Source organism: Lithobates pipiens, unplaced genomic scaffold (assembly GCF_037356315.1).
Source record: "Lithobates pipiens isolate NorthernLeopardFrog02 unplaced genomic scaffold, aLitPip1_a1.2 Scaffold_18, whole genome shotgun sequence".
Classification (NCBI taxonomy): Eukaryota; Metazoa; Chordata; class Amphibia; order Anura; family Ranidae; genus Lithobates; species Lithobates pipiens.
Genome location: NW_027507758.1, coordinates 520,304,168 through 520,317,077, shown reverse-complemented (window position 1 = coordinate 520,317,077; position 12,910 = coordinate 520,304,168). Strand labels below are relative to the sequence as shown.

Below are 12,910 nucleotides of genomic sequence, written 5' to 3'. Positions count from 1 at the left end.
ACAACGGACTGAATTCACTATTATATATAATGCAGCTCTGTCATTAAAAAAACGGGAGATGCAGGCTCTAGGGGTACCCACAAAATATCTGAATTACATTCACTTGTGAAAGTCCCAGTCCGCATTGCATTGGTTAGGGCTACAATTAACTCTTGTGGATGTCCCAGTCCGCATTGCATTGGTTAGAGCTAGAATTAAGTCTTGTGGAAGTCCCAGTCCTCATTGCATTGGTTAGAGCTAGAATTAACTCTTGTGGAAGTCCCAGTCCACATTGCCTTGGTTAGGGCTAGAATTAAGTCTTGTGGAAGTCCCAGTCTGCATTGCATTGGTTAGAGCTAGAATTAAGTCTTGTGGAAGTCCCAGTCCGCATTGCATTGGTTAGAGCTAGAATTAAGTCTTGTGGAAGTCCCAGTCCGCATTGCATTGGTTAGGGCTAGAATTAACTCTTGTGGAAGTCCCAGTCCGCATTGCCTTGGTTAGGACTAGAATTAACTCTTGTGGAAGTCCCAGTCCTCAATGTACTGCTTGGGGCTAGAAGTAGTACTTGTGGAAGTCCCAGTCTACATTATATTGGCTAGGGCTAGAAGTAGCATTACTGGAACAAGGGCACTCTCTCTTCCAGGCCTTGCACATGCGCAGTGCTCCGTCACCTGGGGGCATCCCAGATCACAGGCAGAGCAGAGCCAATCAATCCCAGTAGTAATTTTCCTAGGCTCTGGGAAAACTGCAATGAACCTACAGGTATGGCAATTAAATTAAACTATATTAAAGCTATATACAGTGTTTTTAAAAGTACAGACCACCCTTCACTTCATAGTTTATTGCAAAGGTGAACTAATCCTTAAACACAAAAAAAAATGCGGTTTACCTTTTATAATTGCTGAAGAATCTTACTTAGCTTTTGGCTTTCTACGTAATGTTTGGGAGGGGGCTAGGGAAACATTTTTACTATAATTAACACTGCCTGTACTGCGCTGGCATGTTTTCATTAGCAGTTGCAAATGAGATTTGCACACTGTCTGAATTAGGGATCTCAAGGCTTAGGTCGTGCATTGCAAATGAATGCATTTTTAAACAAATCTGTCCCCCAATTGCACAATGCAAACTATTCTAAGCAATACAAACTGCGCATAGATTCCTTTGTATAAACCAGCTCCAAAGAAACCAAAAAAAATTCCAGAAACGGTAAACATTTTTAAAAGTATTTTTGAATACTGTGTGAATGGGAGCTCAGCTAAAATACAAACGTATACTGTGACATTTAAAAAGCGTCTTAGGCTGGCCATACATTATACAATTTTCCTTTTCGATTTAGCAAAACCATATAATATGAGGTCATACCAAAACACTTTCCATTTGAATGCAATCAGACCGTATTTTTCGGTCCATAAGACGCACTTTTTTCCCCCAAAGAAATGGTGCAAAATGTCTGTGCGTCTTGTCACCGCCATGTTAGAATACTGGGCCGGCCATCTCCTGCAAGCACTGGGCTATCTCCCAGCTGAGCCTGTCACCTGTTTCTTGGCTGAGTCTGTCACAGATAGAAGACAGAGCAGCCGAAATGGAGTACAGCTGTGGTGGCCGCTCTGGCTGCCCTGTCTCTATCTGAGAGTGATGCTTGATTTTCATGGGCACCGGTAAGGCTGCATTTAATTGCCATTGATCAGGCTGCATTTCATGGGCACCGGTAAATGTTTTAGTACATCATTTGGTTCAGAATATTTTTTTTTTTCTTGTTTTCCTCCTCTAAAACATAGGTGCGTCTTATGGAGTGAAAAATACAGTAGTTGAAGGTAAATCTAAGAAAATTGTATAATGTATTGCCAGCTTAAGACACTTAAAGGGGTTGTAAACTCTCACCATTTTTTTAAACTTAATGGATTCTATGCATTAAGGTGAGAAACCTCCTGTGCTGCAGCCCCCCCCCCTAATACTTACCTGAGGCCCGTAATTCCCACAACGGCAACGAGCACACCAGCTCTGGCCAGTGACTTGTGTCCTGATTGGCTAGATCACAATGGGAGCCAATGGCTGTGCTGCTTTCAGTCAATCAAATCCAAAGACGCGGGCACCGGAAGCCGAGTCCTGCTGTCTATGTCTATAGACACGGGCGCACGCCCGCACGGGTGTCCATGAAGGAGAGAGCTTCTCCAATGGGGCACTCGAGAAGAGGAGGAGCCAGGAGTGACCCCAGCAGAGAAGGATTGGGGCCACTCTGTGCAAAATCAACTGCACAGCAGAGGTAAGTATTTATTTTATTTTATTTTTTTTTAAACCTGAAGCTTTATAACCCCTTTAATCAGAGAAGCAGCCAAGAGGCCCATGGTAACTCTGGAGGAGCTTCAGAGATCCACAGCTCAGGTGGGAGAATCTGTCCACGTTTGATTGATTGATTGATTGATACATAGATATATATATCTATCAATTTTTATTTTTTTTAAACCAAACCTTAACAACCACTTTAATAGAAATTAGTCTCAGGGTAGTGTGACAAATGGCACAACTTGAGACAGATTTATGTACGTGTCAGTAGGGGGTATGTAAATCTTTTACAGTAAAATGTTTTAAGAGTTTACTCCAAAATGTAAGAGATCTTATTTACTTCCACTTTTCTTACCACTGATCTGGTGGTATTTATTTATAAATGTGTTGTAATGATAGTGACAGATAGTAATAATGTTTTGCCAAAAAAACATTAAAAAAATAAAAAATAAAATCTTGAAGCAAGGTTTCCAGCCCCATCGCCAGCAATGTGCCACAAATGAATCGCCCCCTCATAGCGAAGGTTTCTCAAATTTGACAGTAAATGTAGCAATGAGATGTAAGACAGCCAACAGTGTTTGAGGGGGAATGGAATGATTATCAGGTCCTGTGAACTATGATGGGACCCACGTCTACCATTAAAACACTTCCATGTTTGTAGAACATGTGAGTACTTTGTGCGGTTAGAGAAGCTCAGCCAGAAAGAGCCTCTCCTTAGCTTTCTTGTATGCGTTTTGTCAGAGCTGTGTTCATGTTTTGGGTTCACTGATAAACCATGAAAGGCTTTCTCCCCCTCAGCTGCCTTCTTGGCTGCAGAGCTGTCAGTGCAGTGTTTGGATTAGATCAGTACTGGTCTGGCTCCCAGGCTTGGGAGATGGATTTTATGTCAAGGGCAAGGAAGGGCAGCTGCTCCAGACTGTTTGGCGCCTCCCAAACACCTGTTTAACTCAGGTTAAAGTGTTCCAGCATACAGGTGAGGAGGCTTCCTTTCAGAGTCCTTGCAGCAGGCAATCCCCAGGCAGCTACGTTAACCCCTTCCGTCCACTGAAGGCAGGAGAAAAACCTCTTCTGCTTATTATACAGCGACACTGCATTCCTTCACTGCAGAGAGCATGCCCGTCACTTAAGCCCCATACACACTATTGGATTGTCTGCAGATTTACCAAAACCGTATAATAGGAGGTCAAACCTTAAGAGTTTCAATTTGTTTGCAATCAGGCAGGGCCTTCCACTAAATCTGCAGAAAATCTAATAGTGTGTATGGGGTCTAAGAGATCCTAAACCGCGTTGTCCTGGCATGCGAAGGACTTACGGTATGGTAACAGCTGCAATTTTTAGGGTCATCCATGCTTTCCAGTAGAACAAGACGCTCTACAGCTAAAGATTTTTTTTTTAAAGGGGCAAATTACACATTTTAGTGGTCTTATTGAAAGCAGTTGCTATAGGACTAGCCTGTGCAGAAGTTTACTTTCATGCTTATTCTACATTTTGGATGTTCGTTTAGTTCACTAGTATACTTTTTTTTTTTTTTTTTAGTATCTCACTGGTATACTTTAATTATTATTAAGCCTCAATCTAGAAGCAGAACAGAAAGGAATGTGGCAAGAAATGCAGTTCGCCTGTACAACTATTGCACATGACCCCATAGACGTGGGACAGTAGTAGCTGCTAACAGCTGTAGTTCCCCATATATGAATAGCATTTGTTAGTCTGAGGCAAGTCAGTTCCAAAAGAAATAATGTGTTGATTGCACCTTGAGCAGTTTATATGAGAATAGAGAAACGTTGGTTATTATATGGGTCAGGTACCATTCAACCTCTAAAGCCCTAGATGCAGATTTTTGGCTTCAGATTTACCAAAACCATATAATATAGGATTTTCAATGTGTATGCAATCAGGCAGGCCCTTGTACTACATGGTTTGGATAAATCTGAAGACGAAAATCTGATAGTGTGTAGGGCTTATGGCTGGATTCACACCTATGCAGTTTTAGTGCTTTTTTGCAGATTTGCACTAGAGTCCATTTAACATGGTTTCCTATAGAACACGGTCTATAGTGCAAATCTGCAAAATGCATTAGGTGTGAATCCAGCCCAAGTGTGGGCATATAGGCTTCAAAGAGAGCAAGATTGATTGGGTTTTGAGCTGTACCTCAACACTGCAGGCAAAGATTCAGAGTTTTACATCAACTATGCAGGTAGGTGTTTTTGTGCACATTAATCCCAAAGTCTGCTCTGTCTAGCAGTTTCTTCTCAACCACAACTAGAAATAGCCGATCATTAAACTGATCAGTTACATGGTACCTATAGGCAGTATGGAACCTCTACAGCCAGCTCCTATGTTGAGCAAATAATTTAAATTTACTTGAATTCCAGCTTGCACTGCGGGTGTGTTTAGTGCATTACAGTGGCCATCAGGGGTATATACGGTTAAATCCGGTATGGTACTAAATTATGTGCCAACTACATTTTCCTGTCTATGGCCAACCTAATACTTTATTTTTTACATTAGGTTAATTGTATAATGTACGCAAATTTGATGGCTTGTTAAACACCAGGTCTACTGCTAGAGGGATGGACTAAATTGGATAAAGGGTTCTCAATCTTACGCAAAGCATAAATAATGCTGGACATCAATGCAAAGTTCAAACCAGGGTAGAATAACCTAGAATTCTACAACTGGGGGGGGGGGGGGGCACGCGGAGAACTATTACAGGGGATAATTCAATTCTTATGGGAGACGTTAAGTCTTTTTCCAAGAGGAGCCAAGGTTTAATCAGTAACATAATGGTTATTTTAACCTAACTCCCATTACTCCAGCCTGATCTAGAGATTACAGAAATAGCTCAGCTGAAAAAAAAAAAAAAGTGGGTCTTGAGTGCAACCTAGTCACCTAATAAAGCATTTGACATGTAAAGGCAGTAGAGGCAGCTGCTTTGGGCGCAAAGAATTTATATTTCCAAACACCTCCCAACCATATACAGCCTTTTTCGAGGGGACAGGAGAATGGTTAGGTCAGGACCACATGCCAAACTGACAGCAATTCACTTCCAAGCTGGTACAGACATAAGGCTGGGAGTGTTACAAGTTTCTTTTATGTTCTGCATGGTTTGTTTAATAACCGTATAGATCATGTGTGACCTGATCCAACTGAGCAGTGCAAAGTCTGTTAAGACAATCATTTACTTGCTTAAGTCAATTAGTGTGATTCATATAAGGATCTGTTGGAGGAATATCTGTACACAGGTAAAGAAAAGGATTTCCGTTAACCATTTTTAACATATAGGCAATACCTTTATTAGAATAAACCCACAAAGACTAAAAAAAAAAAAAAAAAAAAAATTCATTTCAATAAACACCATTGATTTATTCTGTATAAAAAAAAAAAAAAAAAAAAAAAAAAAGCTTTTACAACCAAACTTTTATAAAAAGTTTAGCATGATTAAATTTTTCTTATTACACATTTTGCAGAAATAAAAATCTCTGCCACTGTACAAGGGAGGGGAAAAGACTTGGAATGTTAAAGAGTTCACAATTTTCTTATTTAATAATCTATATACACACACATTTTTCATTTCAGTCCTGGAGGAGACATCTGATCCCATACAACTTTAACTCCCGTCCGCATTGCCTGATGCTTCACCTTTTATTAAATAAAAAGGTATTATAATAGCTGTTGGTAAAGTGGCAAATCCCTTGTGGTAACTTTTTTTTTAGCTTCCACTCCCCATTGCAGGAGAGAATAGTAGATTTCAAGCCTTCCCTGTATTAGGAAAGGTGAATTAAAAAGTCTTTCATAAATAAGCAGTCCAAAGATTGGCTGAGAAAAAAAATAAAATAAAAAAAAATTCGGGGTGGGGGGGGGGGGGGTGATGACAGAAATAAAAACTGGATGCGAGTCCCTTTTCATAGCCACACGGATCCCCCCTCTTCCACAAGCTTCTGTACAAATGCAGTACTCAAATAATGAAATAGAGAAGTCTTGTAGCCATGTTGTGCAAAGAAAAACAGTCAATCGGAACACCTGCAAGAGATTGAGAAGGAGGCCTTTAGTGGAAGCGATCAGGAGACAGACTGGCGCCAGTGAGGAAGCCACACTGAACATTTAACCAAACACTCACTGGGGGCGAACCCAGTCCTCCAGATGTACACAGGAGCTGGGGATTAACCCTTCCCACGCTACAGGCAGCTTCACCCACACTGCTAGGTCACATGCTAGACCCCACACATCTCCCCCCCCCATCAGGCGTACTACAAGAACATGCTACAGATCACATACAACTGACACTCGTATACAAACAGCACAATAATACATTTGGAGGGGAAGCAAAATAATTTGTCTGATTTTGCTGCAAGGTACTTGGACCAATAAGAGTCATGGTGGGCATAACAAAAAAGGAGACCAGGGCATTGAGCACTGGTTATAAGGAGGGACACTAAGTGGATTATGGAATGAGATCAGGGCAGGCTGCTGGGTATAGTAGTGCTTATTATAAAAGGGACACGGCCTAATAATGAAGACTAGTACAGGCGGCTAGGCACTGCACAGGTAATAAGGACATGGTATGCATATTAAAAAAAAAAAAAAAAAAAAACTGGGGAGACTGCTTAGGCACAGAAATGGTTAAAGCAGATTTAAAAAAAATAAAAAATAATGTTTAAGCCATTTTCTTGGATCTAAGCATGTAGGCGCCAGTGTACTGCTTGCATCAATTATTTGATTAAATGCAGCCACTTAGACGTGATGGCAGGAGCCCACAAACATTTAAGGCATTAGTGCTGACTCTCCGCCACTTACTCTGCTTGTGACAGAAGGGAGAAAGATGGACCGCTCAAACTGAATGGGACGTACAAATTGAATGTTCAGCTATGACAGCACAGCCAACAGAGCGTTCACCACCCTAATAGACCTTTTAGAGTATCCGAATAGGACTTGCCATAAATCTGAACGTTCAGTATCCCGATATTGCAGCCATTCTCAGCCAGGGTTCAGTTTTACAGTTAAGGTTCTTTGAGCTGTAGCTGATTGACCTCCCGTTTGATAGTGTCTGCATAGTTCCGGGGCCTGTGCCACTTGGCAGAGCCAGCTGCATGACACCAGTTATCTTTACAGCCATCTGTAAGGGGTGCATGCTACCTACTGACCACCCAACTGTAAAAAGGTGCATACTTCCAACTGACCGCCCAACCACAAGGAAAATGTTCATCAGTTTAGAGCATTCTTCCCACTGAAGGGGGCATCCTCACCAATTAAACAAACATTCTTCCCTATTGACCAAAGGGGGCATCCCCCCCACCACCTAACCAAAAGGGCATTCTTCCCACTAGCCACCAATGTAAGGAGTATTCTCACCAACATAGGAAGCATTCTTCCCCTTTGACCACCCAATTGAAAGGGGCATTCTTCCCACTGACCACCCAACTGAAGGGGGGGCGGGGGCATTCCTCCCCACCCAACCGCAAGGCACATTCTTCTCCATTGACCAACCAGTTGAAGAGGGCATTCCTCCCCACGACCACCCGCTTCCCACTAGCCACCAATTTAAGTAGAATTCTCACTAGCATAGGAAGCAGTCTTCCCTTTTGACCACCCAATTGAAGGGGGCATTCTTCCCACTGACCACCCAACTGCAAAGAGCATTCTTCCCCATTGACCAACCAATTTAAGGGACATTACTCCATGACCACCCAACCGAAGGGGGCATTCCTCCTCACCCAAGCACAAGGGCATGCTTCCCACTAGCCACCAATGTAAGAAGCATTCTTCCCCTTTGACCACCCAATTGAAGGGGGGGGGCATTCTTCCCACTGATCACACAACTGAAGGGGGCATTCCCACCACCGACCACCCAACTGAAGGGGGCATTCTTCCTACAGACCACTAAGCGTAAGGAGCATTTTCCCCCTATTAACAACTTAGCAATGATTCCCTGAGAATGTCAAAAGGTTCCTCTAAAAGGTAAAAATGGGGGTACTAGAATGTTCAGATTGACAGCAATTCCCACCAGAACCTTCAGTAGGCCCATAGAACGTCCAGTATTGTGATGAAATGTTGGAGTATCCTAGTAGAAGGTGGAGTACCTTTCTCGGGGAGGTCGCTCATCCTCTCGCCAGCCCCCCACATACATACACCCCGCAATCACACACACACACACATATATTAGACACTCACCATTTTTAAGGACAAAGAGCTTTGCTGTCATTCGTGATAAACTCTGCCGATAAATCAGACGCCTGCAAGAGAAAACAAGCACGTGTAAGAAGATGGGAGCCAACAGAGGCTGACAGTCTGCTAGGAGAGGGGGAGGTGGAGGAGGGGAGCACATACACAAAGCAGCAGGGGGAAGAAGGAGGAGAGGAGACACCTGGCTATGGGGGTAATAGGGGGGTGGGGGGGTACAATGCAGAAGGCAAGTGTGTGCAGTCCAGATGGAGGAGAGCCAGGACAATGCATGTACTGAATATGCATGGGATGATGTAGGGTAGGGATCATCATAGGGATCAGCTCCCCGTACCTGCAATGTCAGGATACTGATGTCTGTGTTGAGGGTGGTGAGTGGGGTCCTGGTGGTGGAGGGGGAAGAGGTGCCCATCCTCGGGTGGTGCAGGCTGACGATGGTAGGGTGTGAGTCCAGGGCGATCTGCAGGTCCAGGATGTAATCGATGACATGCTGCAGGATTTCCATCTTGCTGACCTTCTTGTTCTGGGGGATGCTGGGCACCAGCTCCTTCAGCTTGGAGTAGCAGTCATTCATGTTGTATAGAAGGCTCATGGGATCGTCCACCGGCGTTTTGCTCCGGGAGATGCCCAGGCTGTGCTCCGTTATGCTGCCTTTCCTGACGGACCGGACGGGGCTGAAGGCTTTCATAGTGCCGGCTCTATAGATAGGGATTCCCCGACACACAAACACAGACAGGGAGAAGAGCGCTCAGCGATCCCTCTCCAGCTCTTACACTCCTAATTCTCCTTTCTTGATTAGCTCAGAATGAGCTGCAGGACGCTCGGCATTCACTTATATACCCCAGTGCGAGGCGGCTGACAGGTGGGCGGTACACGGCGTTCTGGTTGGCTGGAAGGAATGGCGGAGATTCGTGATTGGAAGGGGATTAGACTCACGGAATGCGAATCCCTTCCGCGTTCTAAACCAATTAAGGGCAACGGGGGGCGTGTCCGTGTGATCTCAGCTGTGCTAGTAAATAGCCTGCGATAGACTCACTGTCAGAGTGCAGGCATGACATAGAGGAGGACATGAGGAGAGTGCAGGCATGACATAGAGGAGGACATGAGGAGAGTGCAGGCATGACATAGAGGAGGACATGAGGGGAGTGCAGGCATGACATAGAGGAGGACATGAGGGGAGTGCAGGCATGACATAGAGGAGGACATGAGGGAAGTGCAGGCATGACATAGAGGAGGACATGAGGAGAGTGCAGGCATGACATAGAGGAGGACATGAGGGGAGTGCAGGCATGACATAGAGGAGGACATGAGGGGAGTGCAGGCATGACATAGAGGAGGACATGAGGGAAGTGCAGGCATGACATAGAGGAGGACATGAGGGGAGTGCAGGCATGACATAGAGGAGGACATGAGGAGAGTGCAGGCATGACATAGAGGAGGACATGAGGGAAGTGCAGGCATGACATAGAGGAGGACATGAGGGGAGTGCAGGCATGACATAGAGGAGAACATGAGGGGAGTGCAGGCATGACATAGAGGAGGACATGAGGGGAGTGCAGGCATGACATAGAGGAGGACATGAGGGGAGTGCAGGCATGACATAGAGGAGGACATGAGGAGAGTGCAGGCATGACATAGAGGAGGACATGGGGGGAGTGCAGGCATGACATAGAGGAGGACATGAGGGCAGTGCAGGCATGACATAGAGGAGGACATGAGGAGAGTGCAGGCATGACATAGAGGAGGACATGAGGGGAGTGCAGGCATGACATAGAGGAGGACATGGGGGGGGAGTGCAGGCATGACATAGAGGAGGACATGAGGGGAGTGGAGGCATGACATAGAGGAGGACATGAGGGGAGTGCAGGCATGACATAGAGGAGGACATGAGGGGAGTGCAGGCATGACATAGAGGAGGACATGAGGGGAGTGCAGGCATGACATAGAGGAGGACATGAGGGGAGTGCAGGCATGACATAGAGGAGGACATGAGGGGAGTGCAGGCATGACATAGAGGAGGACATGAGGAGAGTGCAGGCATGACATAGAGGAGGACATGAGGGGAGTGCAGGCATGACATAGAGGAGAACATGAGGGGAGTGCAGGCATGACATAGAGGAGGACATGAGGGGAGTGCAGGCATGACATAGAGGAGGACATGAGGGGAGTGCAGGCATGACATAGAGGAGGACATGAGGAGAGTGCAGGCATGACATAGAGGAGGACATGAGGGGAGTGCAGGCATGGCATAGAGGAGGACATGAGGAGAGTGCAGGCATGACATAGAGGAGGACATGAGGGGAGTGCAGGCATGACATAGAGGAGGACATGAGGGGAGTGCAGGCATGACATAGAGGAGGACATGAGGGAAGTGCAGGCATGACATAGAGGAGGACATGAGGGAAGTGCAGGCATGACATAGAGAAGGACATGGGGGAAGTGCAGGCATGACATAGAGAAGGACATGGGGGGAGTGCAGGCATGACATAGAGGGGGACATGAGGAGAGTGCAGGCATGACATAGAGGAGGACATGAGGGAAGTGCAGGCATGACATAGAGGAGGACATGGGGGGAGTGCAGGCATGACATAGAGGAGGACATGAGGGGAGTGCAGGCATGACATAGAGGAGGACATGGGGGGGGAGTGCAGGCATGACATAGAGGAGGACATGGGGGGGGGGAGTGCAGGCATGACATAGAGGAGGACATGGGGGGGGGGTGCAGGCATGACATAGAGGAGGACATGAGGGGAGTGGAGGCATGACATAGAGGAGGACATGAGGGGAGTGCAGGCATGACATAGAGGAGGACATGAGGGGAGTGCAGGCATGACATAGAGGAGGACATGAGGGGAGTGCAGGCATGACATAGAGGAGGACATGAGGGGAGTGCAGGCATGACATAGAGGGGGACATGGGGGGAGTGCAGGCATGACATAGAGGAGGATATGAGGGGAGAGCAGGCATGACATAGAGGAGGACATGAGGGGAGTGAAGGCATGACATAGAGGAGGATATGAGGGGAGAGCAGGCATGACATAGAGGAGGACATGAGGGGAGTGCAGGCATGACATAGAGGAGGACAATGAGGGAAGTGCAGGCCTGACATAGAGGAGGACATGAGGGGAGTGCAGGCATGACATAGATGAGGACATGAGGGGAGTGCAGGCATGACATAGAGGAGGACATTGGAGGGGGAGAGCGGAGTGTGCAGAAGGACATGGAGGAGTACAGGCATCACATAGAGGACATGGGGGGGGGGGGGGGGGGGTGCAAGCATAACCAAAAAGACATTGGGGGTTATTTACGAAAAGCAAATCCACTTTTGGGAGTGCAGTCACTGTAAATATGAAGGGTAGATCTAAAGTGAGGGGAAGCTCTGCTGATTTTATCATCCAATCATGTGGAAGTTAAAATTCTGTTTTTTATTTTTTTTATTGCATGTCCCCCTCAGATCTACAGCAAGTGCACTTGTAGTGCAGAGTGGATTTGCCTTTCGTAAATAACCCCCATTGTGAATGAAAAACAATGGGGAATATGTTTTCAACTTTCTTTTCTTTTTTTTGTCATCTCAGCACTCCTGATCTCCTCCAGTCTTTTTCCAGCCACTTTCTGTATACAGGAACCTGCTCCAGTGTCGCACAGCATTGGACCTGCTGCTCCCTGATAGTGATAAGAGTGCCTGTGTAGTCTGTGCGGACATGGTTGCTTATCTCCACCTGTGACAATGCAGGAGAACATCTGGGAGGTAGTTGTCACCCAATAACAGGAAGTTCTTGAACAAGGGACCTTGTGGCAGGATCACCAGGTATTCTTTAATGAAAGTTCCAGATTCGAAAACAGCATTTAAAACTACATTAAAGGGGACCTTCTCTTGAAAATCAAACCATAATTTTCTCTCTAACCCCCCAGCCTGTTCCACAATCACAGTATTTTTTATTTTTGGAGGGCTGAGGCAAGTACCTTCATTTAGCAGTACTTGATCCTACTTCATTCTTCTATAGCTGGGTAAAGTTCTTCTTTAAAGTGTTACTAAACCCAGGGCCCTGCATTCATTATATCTGGACTCCCATAGTCTTGTGTCTTCTATCAGTGTTTGTAGGAGGAGATTTCTTTATGCTCTGACTGTCCTATAAGGCTGCAGGATCCCTGACCTTCTGTCTGGACAGTGCTGATTGGCCCTGTGCTGATAACATGCACCCTCCCAAGAAAAAGAAAAAAAAAAAAACTCTCTAGTAATACACACCAAACTGAGCATGTGCAGCTTGTCTCATACTAGAAGTGAAACATGTGTAAGGGGGCACTATTATACTAGACCTATAGCTATTTAACAATGTGTGATGACATAAAATACAACAATCAAAAAATAAATATATAATGCCGTGACATAATTCATAAAGTGAAAAGTGCTACACATTAACCAGTGTGATTGAAAATGTCCTCTAAAACAGTTCATATAGTCTTCAAT

At 45.4% G+C, this 12,910-nt stretch overlaps 1 protein-coding gene across 1 annotated transcript; it reads right to left on the bottom strand.

The window, feature by feature from the left end:
* Positions 1 to 5,641: 5,641 nt before the first annotated feature.
* ID2 (inhibitor of DNA binding 2) lies at positions 5,642 to 9,261 on the bottom strand. Its single transcript, XM_077488743.1, has 3 exons — positions 8,777 to 9,261; positions 8,434 to 8,495; positions 5,642 to 6,285 (listed from the first exon to the last, which is right to left on the bottom strand). The coding sequence occupies exons 1-2, from the start codon at positions 9,128 to 9,130 to the stop codon at positions 8,439 to 8,441; spliced, it is 411 nt and encodes a 136-aa protein (XP_077344869.1). The 5' UTR covers positions 9,131 to 9,261; the 3' UTR covers positions 5,642 to 6,285; positions 8,434 to 8,438.
* Positions 9,262 to 12,910: the final 3,649 nt, after the last annotated feature.